The 27,709-nt window shown below is 38.9% G+C and overlaps 1 protein-coding gene across 1 annotated transcript in view; it reads left to right on the top strand.

The window, feature by feature from the left end:
- The window catches only part of LOC128855455 (endoplasmic reticulum aminopeptidase 2), a 125,436-nt gene extending 101,208 nt beyond the window's left edge, over window positions 1–24,228 (top strand). Inside the window, exons 4-15 of the mRNA XM_054090366.1 lie at window positions 13,793–13,981; window positions 14,133–14,215; window positions 14,335–14,543; window positions 14,616–14,796; window positions 14,864–15,718; window positions 15,785–15,943; window positions 16,006–16,312; window positions 16,394–16,536; window positions 16,611–16,873; window positions 20,500–20,629; window positions 23,443–23,814; window positions 23,912–24,228. Of these exons, the coding sequence (XP_053946341.1) occupies window positions 13,793–13,981; window positions 14,133–14,215; window positions 14,335–14,543; window positions 14,616–14,796; window positions 14,864–15,718; window positions 15,785–15,943; window positions 16,006–16,312; window positions 16,394–16,536; window positions 16,611–16,873; window positions 20,500–20,629; window positions 23,443–23,814; window positions 23,912–24,061 (3,041 nt within the window). The 3' untranslated portion in view covers window positions 24,062–24,228. The remainder of the gene's footprint in view (window positions 1–13,792; window positions 13,982–14,132; window positions 14,216–14,334; window positions 14,544–14,615; window positions 14,797–14,863; window positions 15,719–15,784; window positions 15,944–16,005; window positions 16,313–16,393; window positions 16,537–16,610; window positions 16,874–20,499; window positions 20,630–23,442; window positions 23,815–23,911) is intronic.
- The last annotated feature ends 3,481 nt before the right edge of the window (window positions 24,229–27,709 follow it).

Here is a 27,709-nt window from a genome sequence, read left to right on the forward strand (position 1 = left end):
AGATGAAAGTGTTGTTGGAGGAGTATACTGCGAGGAGCTCCCTATCAAGCTTAAATTGAGGCTTCCGGACCACTGTAGTGTTTTCCAAACGGAAGTAGCCGCAATTAAAAAAGAAGTGGATTGGTGGCTTACTTCTGTAATTACAGTAAAGGATGTAAATATCTATTCCGACAGCCACGCCGCAATTAGGATCTTGGGCTCATTGTTTGAGCGTTCGAAATAAGTCGGGAAATGCCTGACTTCTCTCTCGATTGCCGAATCTGAATACTTCGGTATTAGGCTCATTTGGGTTCCCGGTCATGGCGGCATAGAAGAAAACATCTAGGCTGATGAGCTGACTAGACAGGTGACCCTTAGGACGGTTTCACCGCGAAATGAGAGGAATGAAGTTCCCTTGAGAAGCTATGGTCTGCTCCTAAAAAGATAGACCTCGCGTGAACTCAGCGAGCGCAGGAATGCGCTCTCGAAATTAGCCTCCCGAATTTGGTAGATGTCCTTACCGGATATTGGGCTTTAGGTGTCCATGCGGTGAGGCTTTGGGATTGCTTCAAGTCCTTCCTGCAGAAGCTGTATGGAGGATGAGGTGGAGTCATCTCAGCACCTGCTTCTCAGCTACCTTGCTATCGTCGGGCAAAGGCTTAGACATCTGGGCTCTCATTTTTTTTCTACACCTGCGGATATTGCGGGCTAAAATATCACACATCTGGTGAAATTCAACAGTTGTTCGAAACGGTTAATACGAACGTAAATCGGCCCCGCTGGTTGTCATCCTCTAATTGAAAGTCCCTTCTTCCTGTCTGGTGCCTTCCCTTCTCCTTTGCCCTACCCTACCCCTGTATGATATCACAATGCACAAACTTTGCATAAATGTCCAAGTGAGCCCATCGCAAGGGCAGCCGTTTATCCTAACCCAAGCTTGACAATGTCACTGACAACAGTCACTTTGAGATTCCTGTGGCTGTTAATGTTTTAATATACGGTTCTCTCTTTTGGGAGACCAATAACGGCAATTTCGCTTATTTACACTTCCATATAATTAAAAATGTGCTTCACCACTTCAAAAGATTTGGTTTACCCTACGAAATCGCTCCAACATTGTTTTGCACTAGTTTTTAGCCAAATTTTAATAGTTAGGAATGAAATTGAAGGAGTGAAGTTTAAGATCATTCTTCAATATTTCATGGATAAAAGTTTTTAGAAGTCCCAGGACAAATAAGTTCAACATTTTCATTTGTTCTTGGTGTCCGGCTTAGCAACGGTTGAAGGCTGTTTGCCGCCGAACTTGTTGCGCGGAACCTTCACACTCATGAACGAATCAAATCTTCACTTGGAGCATCACATAAGCATCGAATATTCTAACGTGAACAAAATCTACGTCGAGCAGTTGCACACAAATCATTGGCCTTGAAATACTCCTTCGATTACCAACGCACGTTGTTCATCCGTCCACTCCGTCATCGAAATGTATACAAAGCCAAGTATCAGCTGATTTGTGTTTTTTGTTATGTGGTCTGAATGTCAAACTGATTTGGTTTTTTATAATTGCTTTGTTTGTTTATTTACATTTTGAATTAAATTTTTACATTCAAACCACCAAATTACAAAAAACAAAATACACTTCAATTGAGAATTTATCAGCTCGATTTGTAAGGCGTCCTCTACTGGCCAGATGAGAAAACGGCCCTACAAATTTTTAAAGTTTCCGATAGTGGAAATACATTTTTTAGCTTTTTTAATTTTACTTGAAGTATTCTCGGCATGCATCTTTTGAGAGCTTTCATTTTTTTATTAATATAACATAAAATAGCGGACACTGAAATCCACCAATTACAATTGAACTTTGACGGAATCCGAATTGGGTGTAGGCTTGCAATTTTTTTGTGCCACTTAGTTCATATGAGGCTTTGCTTTTATATTTTACGCCCAATAATAAAAACACAGTAAAATAGTAATAAAATATGGTTTTATATATTAGTTTTTCAAAACATTCTCTTTGGAAGTTTATACTCTTTGGCATTCGATACAACTAATTTTTAAAGCACTTTTGCCACTCACAAGTGAATACCACTAAAATGAGCTGTTTAAGGACTTTAACAGCTTCTGCAGGCAAAAAAAATCAGTAGGTGCTAAATCAGTGCTGCAAGGCTGAGGTTCTATTACTTCGATCTTTTGAGTGCTCAAAAACTCTCTTGTGTGAGTTTTGTACCGAAACCTGAAAGCTCGCATTGTCTTGATGAAGGATTACCCGTCTTCTGAGGTTGGTGTTCCTTAATTTTCCGAAAACTTCTGGCAAAAAAATGGACACTAAGAATAGGCTGTTTTAAGTTTCTCTGGTGGTAGAGTTGTAACATGCCTAGATTTTCCAAAAAAAGCAGGCTACCATTTGCTTTGAGGTGCTTCTTGCGCGAACAACTTTTGTTGGATAAAGCTCGTCTTGGAACACCCATACTGTCGATTGTTGCTTTGTTTCGGGCTCATAGACATACATCCAAAATTCGTCACATATTATGATGTCATAGATGTGCTTTGAATCACCGCGGCTGAGTTTCTACAACATTGCTTTACACCAATCGACACGAGTTCGAATCCTTTTTCGGGCAATTGTCAAATTATGCGGCATCCAACGGAAAAAAATCTACTAGACGATCAAATATTCATGCAATCATAAATATATGCTGGTCCGACTAATGCCCAAGGATGCCTCTATCTTGCAATATGTCACTACTGATCCTGCGTTATCTAGTCTTTCTAGCAGGGCAACCGTTTTTAAGCGGCCTTCAAGAAATCCATCCTGCATTGATCGTCGGCAATGTTGGAACTCGTTTTACTAGCGTTTCATAGCGGGCAACACCAAAAGTCTAAGTAAATTGATCAATACACTCCTCTGTCGATAATGCCCACCGAAAATAGTAATAAATCATCGCACGAAAATTTTCACCAGTTAATTCTCAACTCACTGAAAAAGAATAAATAAAGCCCGTAAGTGACAAAGTTTGTGCTAAAAAATACCATATTTCCTGATAAAAATATCAGATTATCACTCGCACTAAGCTAAGGCATATGATTGCATATCCGTTTTTAAAATTAATTTCGACATAAATTTCGGGTGTGTAAAAATTCATTAAAAATTCTGTGAATTTTCGAGTGTCCAGATTTCAGTGTTCGCTACTTTAGAAAGTCAACATAAAGGGTTTTTCAATGAGAGGTGTCATTCCCGTAAAATATCAATGGTTTCGTTGCTTGTGTGGCACGTAGCGCCGTCTTGTTGAAAATAAACGTTGTCCAGATCAATACCATCCCATTCCGGCCATAAAAAATCGTTAACCATTTCTCGATAGCGCAATACATTCACCGTAACTGTTGCTCCAGCTTCATTTTCGAAAAAGTAAGGCCCAATGAGTCCGCCAGACCATAAACCGCACCAAACAGTCACACTTTTGCTTGTTGACGAAGCCACTGCGGTGGGAATGGGTCTCATCACTCAAGATGATTTTTCGATGGAAATCCGGATCATTTTCATACATTTCAACGACCCAATCAGCAAAGACACTACGCCGCTAATGATCGGCCGGCTTGAGTTCTTGTGTTAACTGGACTTTATATGCCTTAAGAGCCAAATCTTTATATAAAATACGGTGTAATGACGTTTGTGGAATGCCTAATCCAAAGAACGACGAGGAATGGACAAACCTGGGTTTTCTTCAACACTTTCGGCTACAACAGCAATATTTTCGATTTTCGGCTGTTCTTGAGCGACGTACACAGGTTTTATTCTTCACATCACTAACTTGTCCCAACAGCTCCAATCCAGCAGTCCGACAAGGTACTTCACGATGACCCAAAAATGTTCGAGTTTTATGAACTGTCTGGCACATTTTTATAGTAAATTTTAATAATTTCAATGCGTTGTTTAAGCCTGTATCGTTCCATTTTTATTAATGGCGTAGTTTCTACGAAGGGTGCCTTTTATATGCCGTTATTAGAGAACAAAAACAAATTTTAATCATCGAAAATCACTTTATTGTTTTTCAAAATATTCTCCATAAAGATCTATACACTTTTGCATGCGTTTGAACCAAATGTCGAAGCACTTTTGCCACTCTGAATGAGGTACCTCCAAAACATGCATTCTGAATGCCGCAACCGCTTCTTCAGGTGTCGAAAAACGTTAACCTCTCAGTTTGTTTTTTACGTACGGGAATAAAAAGAAGTCATTCGGTGCCAAGTCAGGACTATAGGGCGGATGACCCATTAATTCGATGTTTTGGGTGCTCAAAAATGCAGTTGTTTGAGCTGATGTGTGAGAGCTCGCATTGTCCTGGTGAAGAGTGATCCGTCTTTGGCGATTGGTTTTCGTAATTTCTTGGAAGACACTGGCAATCAAATGGTTGTGTACCACTCAGAATTTACTGTTCTACGTTGTTCTAGTGGCACGGTTGCAACATGTCCAGTTCTTCCGAAAAAACAGGCGACCATTTGCTTGGAAGTGCTTCGTGCGCGAACAACTTTTGTTGGATTTGGCTCATCTTGAAACACCCATACAGTCGACTGCTGTTTACTTTCGGGCTCATACGCGTAAATCCATGATTCATCACCTGTCACGACGTCATAGACGTGTTTCGAAGCCCCGCGATAGTATTTTTTGAGCATTTCCTTCGACCAATCGACACGAGCCTTTTTTGAGCGATTGACAAATTGTGTGGGATCCAACGCGAACAAATTTTTTTGACAGTCAAATGTTTATGCACTATTGAATGTATGCTGGTCCCACTAATGCGTAAGATTGTCTCAATCACACGATAGGTCACATGACGATCTTGCAATATCAGTTCGCGCACAGCATCAATGGTTTTCGGAACAACAACTGATTTTGGACGACCTTCACGAGATTCGTCTTGGTGTGAACTACGACCACGATTGAATTCTCCATACCATCGAGAAACACTGGTCCTTGATGGAGCTTCATCGCCAAAAAATGAATTAAGTTCATCCATGCAATGTTGCTGAGTTAATCCACGTCGAAAGTTGTAAAAAATAATCGCACGAAAATGTTCACGATTTAATTCCATTTTTGGACCGAGATGAATCTTTTAAGTTACTGTGAAGAACACAAATAGCGCTGGTATTTCAAAACGTTCTGAGTACGTAAAAGCCAAAAAATGTCAAACTTTGCGATACAGCTGTCAGTTGCCAGATTGCAACACCAGGGTTGCCAAATCCCGAAATATAAAAGGCACCCCTCGTACTTGTCAAATATCAAAAAATGACCGCTTCAAAAGGGACGTCTACCGAAATAGCGGGCTATTCAAAATAACACCTGTTGTTGGAAAACCCTTTACATTTAACTACATACGAGTACATACATGCATATACATAAACTAGTTTTTCTACCCCTCACCTACTCACTTAGTACCCCTATACAAGCGCAAACACATAGAACAAAATAATCGTCTACCGATCTATACTTAGGCTTTCATCCAAGAATCGTCACCATATTTTATACAAAAGTATGTATGTAGCTCTAAGAATGCCTCGTATGTATGAGTACTCCCAGCGAATTGATTCGCACTATATACATACATACATAAATATTATATGTACTAAATGAGTACAAGTAACTATCTACATATATACCATTTGATATTGAGTTTTGTGAATCCATGTACGATATTAATATAAATATGTATGTTTTTAATTTACTTTTTGCAAACGTTTTTTGCTAACCAAATGCAATTTATTCTATATATATTTTCTGTTTATATTTACATATTTATTGAAAAAAAAAAACAAAAATCTGAAAAAATAAATAAATAACGATTTCACTTTATGCTTGTTTGATTGGTAAAAATGTGAGTAAAATTTTTAAAGAAATATTACCTTTTGAGTAATCCCTTCACCTATTACCCTTCTTCACGTATTTTCGATATTTTTTCAATATGGCATGTTGGTGTCGAAGCAATTAAAAAAATGAGAATAACACTAAAAATTAGCGCTTTCAAAATATTTCTAAAATCTAGGCAATTCCTCATCTAAAATAATCATAATTTGACGTAACTATTATTAGACAATCATTGATAATTTTATTTGCAATATGAAAGCAACTATATTTTACTTAAATTTTAATTTTCATTCGCAAAAAAAGAAATAGTTTTTTCTTTCTTCATTCTACATGCATATGCATGTATGTATATAATAAATGCATATATAGACATATTTCTTATATGAAGAACTTATTTGCTTTTTATTTATCTTAGTTCCTATGAGACCTAACCGAATTTATTAACCAATTTTTCATGCAGTCAGGAAAACATGATTTGAAACTGCCTAGTAAAACTAATGAAAAATGATTATATTATATTACAAACTTAAGCCTAACTAAACTAATAGATAGAGTTGAATAGTACAGAAAGTTTTTTCTTTGAAACTGAGAAATCTAGAAATTTAGAGTTGGCGATCTGAATAAAATCACGAAGTGTTCAATATGAACATTACGAGCATAATTTGTATTGAACTTATTTAGATATTGCGCAGAGCTAGGCGTGTGGCAGCCATTTAAGCTTCCTGACTACTGTGGTATTTTTCAAGCAGAAGTCTTTGCTGTGGGTAAGGCTACGAAAATAGCATTCGCAAAGACATCAAGCAACGCCAAAATAAATATATGCGCTGATAGCCAAGCGGGAGTAAAAGCAATAAACTCATACTTATGAAATTTCATCTGAAAATGTTCTAAAAAGCAGGGAAGCCTTAGAGATACTAGCCGCAGACAGACAGTTGCATATCTATTGGGTACCAGGACATAAGGGCAATGCGGGAAACGAAATTGTAGATGAGATTGCCAAAAGCGCTGATTACATACCATTTGAACAAGAAAACGACATACTGAAACCCTTAAATACGGTATACAATGACATCGCTGCGGACATGAAAATACGGATAGATAGGAGAATGAATAATCTAGCCACTTGCACAACCGCGAAAATCATGTGTACACAGAAAGCAGAGAAATAAGACGACCGATTCGTACTACCTCTGTCCAGAAAATAAGACAGAATTATCGTAGGCACGCTGACAGGCCACAGTTTGCTAGCGGCGCATGCACACAAGATAGGAATAGCAAACAACGATAGCTGCAGATTTTGCAATGAACTGGGAGAGAGGGAAATGCTAGAACATCTTCTATGTTCTTGCCCTGCGATGGCTAAAATCAGATTAAAACGCTTAGGAGCTTTACAATATGAGAAGTTAGAATGCCTCTCAGGGATAGGGTTTCAGAGTTTTCTTAGATTCGCAAAAGACGTAGACGTAATACAAGATGTCTACTGCAAAGAAACGTAAAGGTCTAGCTCCATCTGGTAACACTACGGAACAATAGGTCTATGTGATGGCTTTCAGCCAGCCAGGTCAACCTAACCTAACCTATTTAGATAGAAAGGAAGAGCGTTTCGAAGAAATCTTGGAGGTGTAAGAAAATTAATACTTTGAAGCCGAAATGGGCAATAAATGTTACCCATAGGTTAGGATAAATGGCTGTCCACGAGGGACCCACTTTGACAAAGAATTAAATTTCGTACGTTGTGATGTCATACAGGGGAGAAACAGAGGGAAAATAACCAAGCAGGAAGAGGAAAGAAGAGGCTTTAGATTGTAGAAGGACGACCAACAGTGGCGATTTACGTTCGTATTAAGCGCTACTGATGAGGTACTACATCAGGTGTGCAATATTTAAACCTGATATAACCGCAGGTGTAGCTAAAAAGTGAGAGCCCAGTTGTCTGACTCTTAACCCGACGAAAGCTAAGAAGAAGGTGCTGAGATGATTCCACCTTATCCTCCAAACAGCTTCTGCAATCCCAAGTCTCACTGCATAGTTACATAACAGACAATGCGGTAAGGGTACTCACCAAATTCGAAAGCTCCAACTTTGTCAGCCTTAGAAGTTCCCACAAGCTCCCACGTTGGCCCACTAACCCAGCGCTCGTTGAGTTGACGCGAGGCCCATCTTTCCAGTAGTAGCTTTTCAAGAAAACCCCATACCTCTCATTTCACGATGAAACCGTCTTAAGGGTCACCTGTCTAGCCAGCTCATTAGCCTAGCAGTTCCCGCTTTGCCACTGAGATCGGGAACACAAATGGCCTTAAAATCGAAGTCATCGGATACAGTCGAGGGAGAAATCAGTCATTCCCGACTAATTTCGAACGCACAAACAACGAGTTCAGGGCCCTAATTGCTACCTGGTTGTTGGAGTAGATATTTAACTCCCTTATAGTTATTACAGAACTAAGCAAATAATCCACTGACTCTTTAATACCCCTTTTGTACAAGTTCGATCCTGCAAATTTTATTGTGCTTTCTGCAGCCAAGTTTTTGTTTGCTTTGCTTTTTCGCTGCTAAATTTCAGTCGGAGTTTAGAAGATGATAGCCTACATTACTACAGTTGTTGAGCTGATGAAGGTTGTGCGAGAGCCCTTATCAGACAGTACATATCCTACTTTTTGGCTTGGGCAAGATTCGCGGCCGCCGTGGCCGAATGGGTTGGTGAGTGACTACCATTCGAAATTCAGAGAGAGAAGGTCGGTTCGAATCTCGATGAAACACCAAAATTAAGAAAAACATTTTTCTAATCGCGGTCGCCCCTCGACAGGCAATGGCAAACCTCCGAATGTATTTCTGCCATGGAAAAGCTCCTCATAAAAAATATCTGCGGTTCAGAGTCGGCTTGGAACTGTTGGTCCCTCCATTTGAGGAACAACATCAAGACGCTTCAATAATTTCAAATTCAAAATGCATTTTATAATGTGACTGACAATTCACGTCGGTACGCCCCATCCGTAGAAGGAAAGTATTTTTTTAATATATTTTTATGACTGATGTTCTTATAAGCTCAGGCAGTATAGACATGTTGCTGTCAAGGCATTTATAGCAATGAAAGTGCAGGGTATTTATCGTTTTTGAAAGGACATTAAAGAAAGATAAATGAACTTCGAACTGGGTTATTCATGTTTTTTCTTTTACTTTTTTCTCAAGAAGTATACTTATCATTTAATCTGAAAAACATTTCTATGTACTTGTATACCTCTCTATGCTTGCATGTATTTACAGACATAGGTATGCATGTATGTATATGTTAATAAACGTTTCTTCGCATGTGATGTAGTTTATAGACATTTCCTTGCTTGAGATACAACTGAGTCTTATTTTGAATACTCGCATTAGCTGGGTAACAATTTTTTTTAATTTTGCATGCACTCTTTTATTACAATAATATTAGTAATGTTGAAATTTTTATTTAACTACATTTGTTAATAAGCAAATATGTAATATTCTAATATTTTAGTTTGGGGGGAAAATGCCATCAATGGATGTAATGGCTCTTCCTGAAGGGTTTCGTGTTGCTCTTCAGTCCATATACGCCAATTTTGCTTATTGACGTAGCCATTAAGCGAAAAATGGGCCTCATCGCTGAACAAAATTCTGGTCCCAAATTGCGGATCTTCAGTGAGTTTTTCAAATCATGGACCAGCTATATTTTATACGTTTTCAAACCAATTTCTTTGTGTAAAATCGCACAAGTAGTATCATAAAATAGGCAAAACTCTCATTTACAGCCTTCTTCTCTTCTCTTCACTTCGACCTGTATGTGGTCTAATCGCTCGAGCATCATTCAATAATGTCAAATTATTCTCAATTTTGCCGATGGTTTGCCGAACAGTGCCTTCGGTAGGACGGTCACGTACATATACCATACGTTGTTATGAGCGCGCAATGAACACTTTTCACGGAGCGCCGATTTTTGTAATACAATTATACGATTTATAAACGTTGCGGATGCCATGATGAGATGTCAATAAATACTGAAAAAATTAATGTATTTATTTTGGCAGTAGTCAGGCTAGATTTGTCAAAACAAAAACGGTATTGGAAAAAGTACGTTTAATTTGACAGATTCAATAAATTCAAAATCAGTGCTGACGGCTTCGAAATTGGGGGACAGCTGTACAATTCCCTTAAGTAATGTGCCTGGGAACTTCAAGTCGAGGTGAATAGAGAATATATGCGGAGGTAGAAGTTTTGGTATCTACAGTAACAATCAAACTATGTACACTTTAGGCATTGGTTAGCATTCTAAATATTTCAAAACCACATACATATGTAGTTCGTTCATACGTGAATAATGGAGTCCTAGATAGATCATCGCTTGACCAGAGTGGGCTTCGGAATAGCCATCAGTCAATGGAATATATATGTATATGCTTTCTTACCCTACTAGTGACGCCTAAAGCATATTGACGATTTGTTAGCAAGTTATGTAGATTAGTTTGGTGATAAATGAAAACTATCTAAACCTTCAAGCCCATTGTGTTGCCCCTTTTGGTCTACGAGTGGTTTTTAAATTCTCACCTACCTTGCATATCTGACGATTTTTCCGCTACCCGCCAACTGCGGACGCGACCGATGAGAGATAGGAAACTCACACTATAATGGAATAGCCATTAGTCAATGGAGCAACCATCAGTCAATGGAATAACTATCAGAAAAACGAATACATATTTTACTCAGCGATAGCTGAAGGATAACAAGGGGTTGTAGTGCGCTAAACTCAAGTTGCTCTCAATCTCAGAAGGTCGAATACAATATACGCTCTCGCTAAGTAGATGGGACTTCAGCAACTTGTATGAATGCTTACTGAATCTTACTGGTGTGTACATGCCAGCCACAATTGCTCTTGCTGCCTTGAGAAGGATGAGCCTCTGGACCCTTTGCTGTGCGTTTGTGCTGCCTTTGCTAGGACTCGGTAAAAAGCTTTTGAGAGAGATGTATTCGAAGTCGAACATTTGATAGCATTCATAAATAGCAGAACGATGCTTCAATAGTTTCCTCTAAAAATAACTACTTAAATGTTTTCATCTAAGAAGCATATTCGGCATTTTTCTTTTTTAACTTTTCCTGGGTAAATCTGAGGGTGAAGATCAGCTGGAGTTCTCTGAATATTTTTGGCACTTCTGGAAGGCCAACACCAGCTCCACAACAGTGATGTGAGATTCAAGTTGAATCGGATTATCCTTGTTATAATGGCTATTATGACTAGTAAAGATAACTCCACATCTTCGAACGACCTGTTCCTCTATTTTCCATTGTATGAGCGAAGTAAGAAAGGCCTGTAAGTATGTGCCAGAAGAAAGAAGTACAAACGATCAGTCCAACCCAGCTCTGTCTTAAGTTTAATAAAGGAGCAGGCGCAGGTACTGTCACGAATATATATATACATATACAGGGTGTTTTTTTAAGAGCTATAGGAAAGTTTTTCAAAAAACCACACGTACCTACAATTCAGAAAAATGCAAGACATTTTTATTTAAATCGGTAGTACAGTCCATATAATTTAATGTTTGAAGATTATTTCATGCAAACGTTGACCGCGACTGCGCTTCAAATGGTCCATCCGCTTAGTTGGTAGCACTTGCGATTCTTCTGGCTGATCTTCACTCCAAAATCGACAATTCTGCTTATTTACGTACCCATTGATCCAAAAATGAGCTTCATCGCTGAACGCAATTTTTCGACTTTAATCTTTCTTAACACATTTTTATAACAAAATTCAATGATTTGCAAGCGTTGTTCGTTTGTAAGACGATTCATGGTTAAATTATAGACCAAACTGAAGATGTTTGACAGTGAAACAAAACACGAAACGTGCGTCAGCTGCTTAAACCAACTGTTTAAAAAGATAATAGCTAAAAAATCACCCTTTACTTTTCTCAGCGCTTCGAGACTGGTGAATCTTTGTTCGGACCTCCAAAATACTTTCCCGGATATATTTCGCATTTACCTTGACGCCAGGCTCGATGAAAACGATTGGAGAGCGCCCATCTACGGTTGCAGCGACCCAAACCATTACCTGTGGCGGGTGCTGCCTCCTGGTGGCCAATCGATGACTCAAATTTTCGTTTTGGGAATTTATGAATTGCTCAATTTGAAAATTTTTCTCGTCAGAAAACACAATGTTTGGAAATTGACCGCTTTCGGCCAAGCGAAACAACTCCTTCGCTCTCTCAAGTCTGACTTGTTGCTGCTTTGTTTTGAGATCATGCGCCTTTTGGTTCTTGTAAGGCTTGACTTTGAGATAATTTTTCAGTATGCGGCGGGTGCTACGGTTTGATATTTTCAGTTATTTCGCCATTTGATTGGCACTTCGTCAGGGATTTCGCTCAAGTCGTTGCAGTCCTTTGATGACCACCTCCATGCCGTTTCGTTATGCTACCAGCATCATTATAACGAGTAATGGTGCGATAAACAAAAACTTTATTTACTATAAGGTGCTCGAGCACACGAACAATTACTGGTTGTGACTCTCCAGCCAAATATAATGCACTCACACTATTAGTTTTGAAATCCATTAGTGATTTCCTTTTTTCGAGTTTACTCTCGGCAAAATGCTTCCGCGCGCTTGTAAACAATGCTGTTATTGATTGTTATTTAGCCAACTAGCAAACAGCTGATGCCCGTGGCGAATTGGTGATTTGGGATTAAATTATATTGGTTATTTTTATTAAATAATTATTATTTTGGATTAAATTATATTTTTGGGATTCAATTATGGGCATCATTCGTTTGAGAAATAGTGACTCCAAAACTTTTGAGGTCATAAGCAACAAGCTGACGAGGCTATAAGATTCCACTTTTCCAGCGCTTTTTCCGGGTTTAAGGATCATTTTTATTTGTGCAACTTTCTATTGGGGAGGAACGAAACCATTTTATATTGAGGTATGTACATATGCGTGAGGGAATTGCTTGAGTACTTCTGCTGGGAATTGCTTGAGTACTTCTTCACTGATGAGAGGAGGCTTCCTTGGTCTTAAGTTATTTTATCGCTTCTTGCAGGTCGTTTTTTTTTTTTTGTCATGTGGAGTAAAAGTTGAGATAAGTGACTAGAAAATGTTTGAGCTTTTGCCCATTTGTTATGGAAGATGGTTTTTTATTAAGAGATTTTCATTGCAGAAATGGACTCGGAGACTTACCATTGCCGGTCGAGTGGCAACCGCTATTAGAAAAATTCTTTTCTATTATTTAATGCGTCATGCCACAGTGAGTCCTATCGAGGGCTAATCACGCAGAAACCCACTCAGCAACGGCGGAATGCGCTTGTTTCTATTTAAGCTACTTAATTTTTTTATAATATTTTATTTTTCTTCATTTTATGAAATAATTATGCAGTGCATGTAATTTTAATCAGTGCATGAAGAAGATTCTTAGATCGAAATAATTTTCTAATCTATTAAGGTATGAATATTGGTATGTATATATATGCAAATTTATATCTGTAAGTGATATCGATTTATTTATTAAAAAATAAACGACTCTTAATATTAGTTTACATATATCGATAATTTGAATTTATTTATTTTGAGTGTGCGTGTATTTATGTCTAAAAATAAACACTCGAATAGTGCATTAAGAAACACCAAATTATAATCAACTAAATCTCGTTTGATTTTTTTTTTACTTAGAAACACATTTACACCAATCAGCTGTTTTAGGTCTGAAACAAAATATATAAATATTATACATATATATTGTATATAGTAACTTTAATTCTTAACAAAATAAAAAAAAATCTTTTGCCTAGTTGTAAACAAATACGCGTGTGTATTGTACTCCCCCAATCCTTATGTATTAAGCAATTCTCATAAATAAATTATACAAAAATCTAAAAGAAGATGAGTAACAACAATTTCTCTCATAACATTTCACTACCCTCCATTTGGCATCTTGTTTGCTTGCTTGCCATTGCAGATTGTTCGTGCGCCGGCAAATTGGCCCCTGGGTTCGAAACGGATGAAGAGAACGACACACAGCCCTTCAATCCGATTGCGACGAATGGCGAGCCCTATCCATGGCTGGAATTGGCACTGCCAACGAGTGCGCGTCCTCTGCGTTACATGGTCACAATACATCCCAATCTGACGACGTTGGATGTCAAGGGTAAGAAGAAGGCGCAGAGAAGCGTAGCGTAGGATAAACGTGAATCACAAGTTGAAAAGAAGTTCACTTTTTAAGTGTTTGACGGGATAAAAGTGCAATATAATAAATTAATTAACTTTTCTTTCCTTTGCTCCACTTCTTAAATCATCAGGTCAAGTGACAATTGATCTTTTCATGGAGAAGGAGACGCATTTCATAGTGTTGCACATACAGGACTTGAATGTCACCGATAGGGTGAGTCAATTATATTAGTTTCTTATTATTGAGTTGCAACTCGCACAAATTCTTACCCAATTCATTCGAATTCGTATAAAATTGACCACACATAACAACGTCCCTGCATTTTCACACAGGCGATTGTGACGTCAGGCAATAAAGGTTATGCCATTAAAATTGTCAAAGTGTTGGAGTATCCACCACGTCAGCAACTATACATCGAAGTGAAGGAGAAACTGAAGAAAAAATTAAATTACACGCTCAATTTGCGTTGGTATTCGAAATTAAGTCCGGAGCCGGAAGGTTTTTATGTGGATCAATATGAAAGTTCAAATGGGCTCGAACGGTAAGTGCCGCAGGAAATCGAAAATATTTAGATTAAATGAAATATTTACTTTTTCTATCGCTTCCTTCATAGCTTACTAGCAGCTACAGTATTTCGGCCGAATAGCGCGCGTCGCGCTTTCCCTTGCTTTGATGAGCCGCAAATCCGCGCGCCCTTTCGTATTTCCGTTTTTCGTGATCGCTTCCACATTGGTCTTTCCAATTCGATTGTGCACACCACAGAAGATGTTGGCTTCTACATGGGCACGGGCTTGGTAAGTGTGTCTTCACTCGCACATTCCCCTCTATGCATTTCGTTGTAATCGAATTTATTCCACTTAGTTACGTGATGACTTCATTGAGACGCCACCACTTCCCGCCGATGCAGTCGCTTGGGTGGTGAGCGACTTCCAGCGCGAATCGTTGCAGCCTTCGCCAGCCTATTTGCCCACCACACCCGCGCCGCCTGGTACTGGGTTGAAAAAGTCTACGCAGCTGAATAATTACACCCAGTTGAGGGAAAAGAAACCACCAGTGCGCAATATCACCGCGCTAACCCATTCATTGAACATTAATCTGATGAAGAATGCCACCACAACGACAATTGCGCCCACTGCCGAAACGAATGGCAAGAATTTCACATCGTTGAGCCAGTCGACGGGTTCGCTTATCAAGCGCGCACCCTCCTACACCTTCTATGCGCCACGTGATCTACTGCCACGCTCATCTTTTATACTACACACAGCACGTGACGTATTGGAGCATCTTCAGACCTGGTTAGACATATTATATCCGCTAACGAAGGTCGACTTCGTGGCGTTGCCCTCTCTTGATCGCAACATTATCTCCTCGTTGGGCTTGGTTACATTGAAGACCGCTTTTCTAACAGATCCTGACTCCATTACAACAGAAGAATATCAGAAGAGCGCTTTGCAAGTGGCTGAGGCCATGGTGCGACAATTCTTTGGTGGTATTACATCAAGAAAGGTGCTGAAGGATGTCTGGCTATGGGAGGGACTCATCAAGTATTTGGGCATACATTCGCTTTCACCGCAAAAAACCAATTGGCCGTTGAAGGAAATGTATTTGCTAAAGATGGCAACAGCGGCTTTAGATATTGATGCCATACAGGGTTGGGACAGCATTATGAATGGAACCAAGCATGATGGAAACAATGAAGAGTTCTTCATACAAAAGGTACATAGAATGGCATGTAGAATATTTGGAAAATGAAATTTAATAAAACACATTTTTCATTATAAGACCGCTGCCATATTTTCAATGTTACACACCGCCATTGGAGAAGACCGTTTTCGGGGTTGTCTCGGTGCTTTTCTAAAAATAAATCGTTTTAAAACTGCCGAACCCACAGATCTTTGGACAATTTGCACAAAGAAAGCGAATGGTTCCAAGAATATCAAAGTAAGTGTCTTTATGCCTTTACGTTCCAACTTGCCTGAGTTTTTTGCTTATATTTTTTTAAGGACATGATGACTTTATGGACACATCAACCGGGCTTCCCTCTACTAACTGTTACCAAACTGGGCAACAGTGTATCCATATCACAAAGACCTTTCAAGCCGGCTGAATTTCTTGCCATACACGATGAGACTTATGACGGCAACAACTACAACAAAACAGTGGTGAATGTCACCCAGGCGCCGAGCACAGTGGCGCCAGCGACAACGGGTAAAAATAAGCAGTCCTCACATATGAAATGGATATTCCCAATCACGTACATAACCGACATTAATAATGTCAGTGAAACGTTATGGCTGCAAAATATTGATGGTGAGTGCGCTTAAACAATCGAATAGTAAAATATGCGGGCATTTTTAATTTTGTGAACATTTTCATTGAAACTACCCATAGTCACCTTTAATGTGCCGGAGAACGTAAAATGGATCAAGGTAAATGCGCTGCAATCAGGCTACTACCGCGTGTTGTATAACGATGATAATTGGGCCAACCTAATTGAGGAACTCTCGAATAGCCCCGACAAATTTTCCAGTGAGGTGAGTGAGGCTTGCAAAAATATACTTCTTAACTAACTATTCAAATATTATAACTGATTGTGTTGCCTTTTCAGGACCGCATTGGTCTGCTGTCAGATTCTTTTACACTGTGCCATGCCAATTTACTACCCTGTGAGATCACCATGAATATGATACAATATTTACCCAGTGAAACGAATTGGGGTCCAATGGCAGTGGCGCTACGGCATTTGGAAAAATGGCGACGGATACTGAAGTATTCCGAATGCTTCCTGATGTTGTCTGAATTTATTAAAATGAAATTGGCCACCGTCATTGAGAAAATCGGTTGGAATGATGACGGCGACGAGGCTAAGAGGTGAGTGACGGTGAAAATGATACATTTAGTATACAAAATAACTGACGTATGAGGAAGATATACTGATCAACTTCCTTGCAGGATGTTAAGCAGCATTACGGTTAACAATTATTATAAGGCCTCTTCTATTCGCGTCTTCTCTGCTCGACTAACTTGACGAAAAATTTGCTTGCGAAAGCAACGACAAAGTTATCGAGCAACATAACGCGAAAAGAGAAGGTCTTTAGTCAATTTAGTCAATTTAAATAGAATTTCTTAGAATATTCTTGAAATTTCAATTTCCAAAGGCTATCACTTCCAAAACAAATGAAATACCTAGAAAACAATGTTGGGCTCTTAATCGAGAGATGTGTTTCTTTTGTGTTTTAATCTTTTTGAAATTTTGACTAAAAAATTAAAGCTGGCATATTTTTCCAGACTATTAGGCTACAAAGTGAAAGTTAAAAGTAGACTGCCACGAAATTTAGATTTATCCTACCAAATTGCATAGCAAGGACTGTATGAAGGTCGTTTGAAAAGTCCGTGCCAAGTCAGAGAGGTGGCACTACTGGCGCGTATCGCGGTAATGTTTAATTAGTAGCATCTCTTGAAAGAACAGACATCAAGTTTCCATCAGATTGGTTAGTTTCTTCGTTAGTCATTCATTTCAATCGAGGAAGTCGAATAATTCTCCTTTTGTAATACGGCAACGCACCAGCTCACGCCTCAGCAATCATGAACGCAGAATTACTGGGAAATAGGGTTCCAACTAATTTAGCATCCCTCTATTCTCCAGACTTGGCTCTCTCGGATCAATCATACTACGATTTGTTCCCCAATTTGAAGAAATGGCTGGCGAGAAAAATATTATATTCAAACGAGGAGGTGATTGCAGAATGGCTGACTATTTGCCAGACTTGAACAAATCCCCTTATTCGAAAGAGATCAAAAAACTACAATAGAACAGCGTTGAATGAAATATATAAACCTAAAACAAGACTATTTCGAAGAATAAAAATTGTTTACCGCAAACAATTAGATAGTTTTTATTTATGCGCGAACTTTTCTAGCAACACTCGTACTTGAAGAACAGAAATTTAGTTTTAAAGATCATTTGGTTTCGGGTGGGTATTAGAAAGGTTGAATGAATTGTTTCCCTTGGGAAGTAAATTTTTTATAGAAATATTAAAGACCTACAACCCAGATCTTCTTGTTGAAGCCTCATGCTCAGTAAGCTCTGCTCATCCAATTCTGGCGTTCATCAGTAACAGTGACCGTAATGCCGACAAAAAATAATTAATTGGCGCGAAAGCTTCTATTAGATGTCTGGCCGAGCTCCTTCTCCTATTTGTGGTGTGCGTCTTGATGTTGTTCGACAAATGGGGGGCCTATAGTTTTAAGCCGACTCCGATCGGCAAATGGTTTTTTATGAGGAGCTTTTTCATGGCACAAATACACTCGGATGTTTGCCATTGCCTGTCGAGCGGCGACGGCTATTAGAAAGAACTTTTTCTACCATTTTTGTTGTTTCATGCACTGAGATTCGAACCTACGCACTCCCGAATGGTAGTGACGCCCAACCCATTCGACTAAAAATACGGTCCAATTACGGCACCCGTACGAACAACACACCACACAATGGCTTTGGATCGATGTCATGACGGATTTTCAGTGCCTCCAAAACGAAGAATTTGCTTATTGACGTACATATCTTTGACACAAAATTCTTTGTTGAGATTGACAGTAATTCACACGCGACAGAGGGTCAGCAAGCACTTTCACTAAAATTCGCTGTAGGGTGCGCCTGGTTATGACCAATTGCGTGGTCCCTCATCTTGTTGATGGTTCTTTGTTCTCAGCAACATCGACTGAATGAACAGTTCGGTTTTGGCGACGCTCTGCAAAGTCTCGTGTGGTTCCAGTCTGTTCGAGTCGAGCAGCTAAGCGCCGAAATGTTTGCCCGCTTGACGTGACACGCTTAGGAAGTCAACGTCGATATTCACGTCATGATTGTTTATTGGCAAAAAAAAAAATCGATACAATTAGTCCAGGCTCTTGTGGAGTATAGCACAAGACTGTCTTACAAATCAACGGTGGGACGTTCTTGCTTGTCTCGATGACCAAAACTTACACAAAACTCTCGACATGCCCGAAGGATGGCGGACGGGCACTTTCGACAATATTACCACAAGAATGTTCGAATGCAAGGTTCTCCTGGGAAGGTTTGTTCTTTTATATAGTAGTATTGGCGAATACTGCAGACAATGGAGCGATGTATAGAATTTGATGATGCTCCAGGTCATAAATGGGTGCAACACGTCAATCCTGAAAGGCGATAGTAGACAAAGACGAAGATCAATTCTGCATGAAAAATGTCTAGTGGAGTAGGGATTGGTTTCTCTTAGGGTTTCTATTCTGTAGCCACGAGAAAAAATAAGCGGATACGAAAAGAGGAGTTGGATGTAGAAATTGTGTTGTGCTTAGGAAATTGGCTAACACCGTAAAACCTCCGTGAAAATAAAAGCCAATATTTTTAAATTGTTAAGGGATTAGGGGTAGTCAGAGGCCCGAAAAAGTATGATTTTCAGATTTTTTTTTTGCGAGTCAATTGCTTTATTTTACAAAAATACATCTTGTTTCGACTTGACTTAAGCAAATTTCAAAAAAAAATTAATAATTGTAAAAGTTATCGTTGTTTGTGTGGAGTGCATTTCTCCAGAAGTCCCTTGCGGTGGTCATCACAAGTTCTTGGAGATTCATCTAAAATCAGTCGGACAAGAGAAATTAGTTTTATTAATAGATAATCTTGTGCCTGATCGAAGCTTTTTTTGCTTTCAAAATTAACAATATGGCGGCCTCAGGAAATATTTGTCAGATTTTCGAGAAAAGAACCGACAATTAAATGTAAAAAAAATCGAAATTTGGAAAAAAAATCCTTCGATCAGGTACGAGGTTTTTATGATTTTCAAAAGCAGCATAAATTTTATTGAAATCTACCAAACGGTTTTAAGTTACAGTGATCACCAGTTCAAAAAACATAGTTTAGAGAAAAACGCATTTAAAGTTTTGCTATCAATTTATGTAGAGTCCGAGTGCCCACACAACGTTTTTAAGATATTATACTTTAAGAAAATGCAAATGAAAATTCTGACTATCCTAAGGCTTCTTCACATGCACGACACATATAATATTACAAATTACGTTTCCTGGCCCATTTTGTATAACTTGGAGTTAATCGTCCCAAATTATTCCGAACGTAATTGAGTGGCTCAGTGCCATCCTTGCCTAACCCTCAAAATTTCATATATGGAGTTATTATGCGACACTACTTAGAAATACTCCAAGCTATCCGTGCTAAAGTTGCACATCCCTAATTTTTGAACGAGACAAGGCTGACATCTATATAAATGATTCAAACCTTCCTAAAAAGGCTGTTTAATTTTTAATTACCTATTAACTTTGTCACTAATTATTAGGAAATGACTAAATTGAGGCTTAGGCAAGGATGGCACTGAGCCACTCAATTGTGCCAAGTGGTGACATTTAGATTTGAACTTATTTTACAAAACAAAAATTTATTTATTTTGTATTATATATCTATATGTATGTATGTATTTATTGAATATCTTCTTCTTCTTCTTTCGTAGACTCATGAGACCCGAAGTACTCTTAAGTTCAGTGCTCTGGGAAGACATCGATAGCATAACAAAGGCGAAAAATATGCTAAACCAATTTCTTTATTACAATGGCACGGCGATATCGCCTAATCTGAGAGAGGTAAGGGCATGTAATGAAGTGGTAGCCAAGCTTTTTACGCGCATATGAAGTTGTGCTTACAGCAAAAGAAAACGCACATTGTCTTTAATCCGTCAAAACCTTTGACATCAATGTTCAACTAATATCATTAAACGATATCAACCAAGGCGAGTGTATAGTAGGTGATATCCAAGGCAAACTGAGTACAAATGGTGACGCCTTCCCAAAAAATTACTTTATTTTACGCGATTTTGACGAATCTGATGTCAGGGTCTTTCTCAATACAAAACAAACAAAAAGAGGTGAAATTACAAGTTTCTGAAATTCAATGAATGGCTTGGTAATATTGTGATTTATGAGATTAAAACTAAACACTAAAACTAAACTAATGAAAACGGAGTGCCGTGAATTAAATTGTGAAAGCGCGAATTATAAAAATACCTTCAAATTAGTCTTTTTTTGTGTTTAATGCGGATGACGCCGTAACAAGAATGTGTGTGTGTGTATAATTTTTTGTGATTAGTAGTTTCTATTGCTTTCGCCTACTCGTCCTCTCCACAAACAAGTAATTCCCCTTCCTTTTGTTTGTTTGTTCATGAGGCCTGACGACACAGTGAATTCGGAAGGCGCAACCTGGTATTCTTTCATTCTTGGGTGATATCTGTAGAATAGCTGATTAATTCACCTTGGGCACTTACGAGGTGTGTTCAAAAAGTATAGCGAATTTTAAATTTTCGCAGGTTACGTATATTCGAATTTCGATTTTTTTGTGGCGATATGTTTGTACTCATGTCTCTCATTCAGGCTATTTTGTATGTTCGAATGTTTCGGCTCGTCTTCGATTTTTACCTATTCAAAAAGATGGATCAAAGAACCTGTATCAAATTTTGTGTGAAAAACATAATTAAGTGCGCGGATGCATTCCGAGTGTTGACTGTGCTATACGGAGAAGCTACATTGGACCAAAGCAACGTTTATCGGTGATACAAAATGTTCTCTGAAGGCCGAGAAGATGTGAACGACGAAAAGCGTGCCGGATGCTCCGGACACCCGAGCACTTCAACAACAGACGAACAAATTGATGAAGGGAAGAAAATGGTATTGGCCAATCGTCGAATCACTGTTAGAGAAGTTAATGAGGATCTAGACATATCGATTGGCTCGTGCCATTCGATTTTTTCCAATGATTTGGGCATGAGACGGGTCGCCGCAAAATTCGTACCAAAACTGCTCAATTTCGACCAAAAGCAGCATCGCATGAACATTGCTAATGAGATGTTGGACTCTGTCCGCGACGACCCAAATTTGCTCCAGAGGGTCATAACCGGTGACGAATCGTGTTTTTATGGTTATGACGTGGAAACCAAAGCTCAGTCATCTCAATGGAAGCTGCCGCACGAACCAAGACCGAAAAAAGCGCGCCAAGTTCGGTCGAATCTAAAGGTTTTGCTTACCGTTTTCTCCGATTGCAGGGGCGTTGGGCATCGTGAGTTCTTGCCACAGGGTAAAACGGTCAAAAAGGAATATTACCTGCGAGTTATGCGCAATTTGCGCGAAACAATCAGCCAGAAATGCCCGGATTTGTGGAAGAACAAAAATTGGCTATTTCATGACGATAACGCCCCTGCTCACACATCGTTGCTTGTGCGCGACTTTTTGGCCAAAAACAACACACTAATAATGTCAGAGCCACCGTATTCCCCAGGTCTGACCCCCTGTGACTTTTTCTTGTTCCCGAAACTGAAGAGGTCCACGAAAGGATGACGCTACGCTACGATTGACGAGATAAAGACGGCATCGGCATCGGAGGAGCTGAACAAGAAAAAAAAAAAGATTTTTTGAAGGGTTTTGAAGATTGGGAAAAACGTTGGCACAAGTGCATAATATCTCATGGGGATTACTTTGAGGGGGCCAAAATAAGTATTAATGAATAAATAAATAATTTTTGAAAAAACACAAAATTCCCGATACTTTTTGAACACATCTCGTATGTCAAAAAATTGTGCTTTGTTTACATAACTCGCGGCTTAAATTACTATATTTAAGGGGGAATTCTTATTCAAAGTGGGAGTAATAGTATTCCAGTGATTTAAATTAAGTTCAAACAAACAAAAAGAAGTGGAAATATTATTTTGGGTAAAGACTTAATATGCGAAAAAAGAGTGGAAGAGAGAATGGGTAGTTGTTTTCAAGTACCCACACGTTTTGTGTGGAGAAGGACTTGTAGCTCGGAATTTACTGAAAAATGTGGATATGGCTGAAATTACTTGAGGCATTTAGATATGTGTATGACCTGTGGTGGAAGGAAGCATTCGTTCATGGACGCTGTTCCATAACCTCTATCGTTGCCAGTTTTAAGCTCCAACTTTACTTCTTGCTCATCACCCAGGAGTAAATAATAAATCTGTGCAAGGTTTTACGAATAAAAATACTGCGAGCAATTAATTGAGATCCTTACGTGTCTCTATTATTGGTTTTCTTATTCCACCAATTCGCCTTGGAAATATTTATTTTGATAATTGCGCCGAAAAAAGAAAAAGAAAATGCATGTAACCATTAGACGCAATCATGAAAGGTGGTGGCACTTGATCAACAACAATATTTTGTACGTTTGTTTGTCAAAGAAAAGTATAGGCAAATTAGAAAAAAAAGAATGAATTCGGCTCGTTTCGATATGGGCTGACAGCCACATTAACACGGCGAAAGGAAAAAAGAAAATAAGCTGATTTACCAACACCGCCTGTAATAGATTCGCCTTGCGTAGACGCATATGCGCGTAAACCAAAAACACAGCCATTATTCTTTAAATCATATTTAAATTCTCCAACTCACAGGTGGTCTATACCGGCTCCATACTCTCCGGCGAGTACATTTACTGGCAACACTGCTGGGAACGTTTCGTCACACTGCAACGCACATCGGAGAGTTTCGTCGAGCGCATGCAATTATTGCGAGCACTGGGCCGCACCAAAGACGCTTGGCTGCAAAATCGCTTGCTCTCGCATGTAACTATGCTGCCAACCGTCGAAGTAGTGCAGGTGCTGCAGGCCATTGCCGGCACACCGACGGGCGGCGCAATGGCGTGCCGCTTTCTACAAGCCAAATGGTTCGAGTTGGAAATGCGTCTAGGCCATGGAACGATTAGTTTTGCTAAAGTGATATCAGCGATAACACAATACGGAGCGACGAAGTTCGATTACGATGAGGTTGGTTGATTTGTGAACAAACTTGGATGATGACTTTTATATAAATTATTATTTTTTTTTAATAAATTTTTTTAATTTTTAATTTTTGTATTTACAGCTTAAATCGCTGGTGCATCGCTTTGGACGCGGTCCCGGCATGGAAGTGCTAAATATGACACTCAGTAGTGTGGCCTCCAATGTGGAGTGGGTGGCGCGCTCTCAAACGTCGCTGTATAAATGGGTGGAGAGTAATTTGCATTCGCATTGATTCAGCAAAACAGCAACACACAATAACAACAAAATATTAAGATTTATGATTTAAAAGATTTTCGTTCAGTTGTAGAGTTTCTCATCAAACAAGACTACGTTCAAAATCATTGTAAAGGACATACGCAACTAGCAAATATTCATACATACATACATATGTAGGTATTCTTGTGCATACAAACATACTACTTATACATGTAGTAGTTACATATATTTACTACAACTACATAACATGAATATCAATCAATCAGTCGTACACTCATAAATTTCCTCATTTGTAATTATGTTCCTTACAAACTATTTATACGTATTCATAAAAATTTACATACCTACATACAGCTCATAAAACGTGCAGTCATAAGAAATAGATGGAGCGAGAGAGGTCGAGGGAGAGATGGAGAGAGAGAGAAGTAGAAACAGCTGGAGGATGAAAGAGAAATAGGGATCATTCTAGGTTTAGTTATAGGCTAGGAAAAAGGTACTGGAACATAAGTTTATCATATCATCTAAAGGGTATAGTTAGTAGCTAAATTGTGTTAAGTGTATGTATGTAGAAAAGGGGGCATTGCGCAATTTCTCAAAAACGTTTTATGATTCATTTATTGCCATTTTTTAGTATTTTATGCGTAGATTTTTTTTTATCATTTTTAAATAAAAAAAAACCACAAGCATTTGCTATTTAAATAAGCTTACCAAATGCACATAAAATTGTGTTCAAAATAAAACAAGCCAATGTAAGTGTATGTAATTGTACCTACTAAAAAATATGTGTTGTAATTAAGTTCATAAAACTCATTATTTTATTAGCAAAAAAAAACAAAACATATATTAAAAATTACTTAATTTTACGATATCAAAAATTGAGCTCCAACACAATGTGAAAAATTCTAAAAGCCATATACATACATATATGTACATACATTCCATGATTCAATGATAAAAGGTTTGCTCCGAAAGCAGCTTTCTCGTTTCCTCTTGTCAAATCGGCAGCCTTAGTCAGGCACTGGGTTGCTAGCTCTAGAAATGTTGAGTAAAAGTGGAGGAAAACTATTAGGTTGGGGAATAAGTTCGTAGCGTTCCTACCGAAGACTTTTATTTAAACAAAAAATAATAATTATATCAATAAATTTGAAATTTGAATTGGTCGAGCCAAGGAGCACCAAGAGATTTGGTGGCTCCTAAAACACTAAGGTTTTTAAAGCCCATTGTATTTAAAGCTCTGGAAAGGGGTGGATAGTCATGGAGGGAAGGAGATATGTATTAGAGTAAGAGATAGGAAAGAATAGAGACAGTGATAAAGGTAGTTAGTCCTGTGAGAATTTTCCAGATTCTTTGGCAAATCTGTAAATAACCTCCAGTTTTAGAGAACGAATATTAGTCATTCTCACGACATTGGAACCCAAAACTCATAGTCCTGCTCTCGCAAGGGCAGGACACTCACAGAGAAAGTGCTTAGTGTAATCCGACTCCTCCTAGCAAGACAGGCACATTGGATCCTTAATGATTCCAATGGTGGCCATATGCTGACCACATGGCTTGTGTCCTGTAATAATACCGATCATCAACCGAACGTCTTTACTTCCATTATTAATAAGTTAATTAATTATGTATTCGTCGTTGCTGTTTACAACCTCTTTCCCACCTCTCGACGAATTTGTTGATATCGTTCCGCCAAAAATCGCCTGGTCTGGTGTCAAAGAAGTTTTTGAGCCAGTTTTTAAGGACCTCTTTTTTATCGTAAGTAACGCCCTTCATACGGTTTGAAAGAGAGCGGAAAAGATGGTAATCGGTCGGTGCACGGTCCGGAGAATATGGCGGATGCTGAAGAATCTCACTTTTGAGCTCTTGGCGTGCGACTTTGACGACTTTTGCAACATGGGGCCTAGCGTTGTCGTGAAGGAGTATAGTTTGACCATGTCGATCAGGTCTTGATAAGCTCCTTGATGACCGTGGCATTCTTTTCGAGCATTTCCCAGTGCACCATGCCCTCTCAGCCGCACCAAACACATATCCCGATCTTCTTTGGATGAAGATTCAACTTGATTCTCGGCTTTGGGCGTTCTCCTGGAGCCGCTCACTCCTTCCTTTGCTTCATATTGATGTAAAGACACCATTTCTCATCTCCTGTGACGATTCGGTAGAAAAAGCGCTGTTTATAACCGCATGCTGCTCGATGGCGGGCGAGATGCTGAGAAACAAATTGAAGGCGACTTCCTTTGTTTTATGCGTTGAGGTCGTGAGGCACCCAGGCTCCCAATTTTTCCGCAAATCCCATTGATGAAGGTGATTGAGAATCGCTTTATGATCGCAGTTCATTTTTTCCGCCAATTCACGACTGGTTTAACGACCGTTCTCCTTCAAACTTGATTTGAGACTTTCTGCAGAAGGCCTTCCGCTGCGGGATGTGTCATCGACGTCAAATTCGCCATTTTTAGACTTTGCAAACCATTTCCGTGCTATAGACTCGCCTATGACACCTTCTGTATGACACGTGTATGGCCTCAAATGTCCCGGGCTGCTTCGGCAGCTTTTTGACCTCGATGAAAAGCAAAGAAAAGTAGGTGTCGAAAATGTTGATTTTTGCCTCCTGGTTATTCCAATTCTAAGCCTCAAAACTAATAAAAAATTAAATAACTAAAAAATACAATTAACATAGTTTTGTAGAGCAGAAAGAGCTCTATCGAATGAATAACTTACCCTTTGTCAAATAAAGAAGAATACTTAAAAAGCTTTATTTCTTATGATGAAATGATTTTGAAAGAATTCACGTGTCAGCATTTCCCAAAGAGTTACAACAGCGAGAATAATTGCATAGTCCTGACGCGATCGATAAGATTGCAAGCTTCATTATAAGAAAGTTTTGACTGGCGGAACTTGTTTTCAATCAGCCTACCTTCACATGGGTGGATAAAGTGTACAGAGGAGGCTTAGCAAAGCATAGTACCAGCTTTCTAACGGCACAAATATTACGCATGCGGCAGCTACGGGGAAAAGCTTATTGCGTGTCCAGAGCAGCGCCGACGGCAAGAAGCTTTTTTCAAAACATAAATGTAGGAAAAATAAATAGTGACTTGGAGGTCAAAACTTCAAACTTACGCGAGCAAAGCGTAGTAAAATAAGGTGGAAATATGTTCAATGTTTGTTTTTAATCAATTAAAAGTATGATGAATCCATTTTTGCTATGAAGGCATTCATTATTATCCTCTTTTGCTTAGGTAAAATAACAGCTTCATATTGGCGAAACTACGCAACTTCGCCATCGATTTGAAACTTAAAATTTATTTCACAAAATATAATCTTGGATTAGGTTAGTTAGGTTAGGTTTGGTAGCCGCATCGCACATAGATACAGCGATGCCACTTAGACCACAAAATTGGTCCGTTGTAAGCCGTAGGGGCTGAGCTATATTTCCCCTTCCATATTGAACCATCCTGAGCTTTTGACAAAGCGTAAAAGATTGTTGATACCTAAAGTGTATAGATTACCTATATTCATTAAGAAGTAGGATCTTAAACATTGGTTCCTGCTTCTGGCTAGAGCCGGGGCATGTGCAAAATAGGTGTTGAATTGTTTCCAACTCCTCCTCATTCCTGCAGCTATGACAGAAATCATGCGTGTAAGTGCCTAATCTCTTTGCATGATTTCCTAT

This window comes from Anastrepha ludens, chromosome 2 (assembly GCF_028408465.1).
Source record: "Anastrepha ludens isolate Willacy chromosome 2, idAnaLude1.1, whole genome shotgun sequence".
NCBI classification, from domain to species: domain Eukaryota; kingdom Metazoa; phylum Arthropoda; class Insecta; order Diptera; family Tephritidae; genus Anastrepha; species Anastrepha ludens.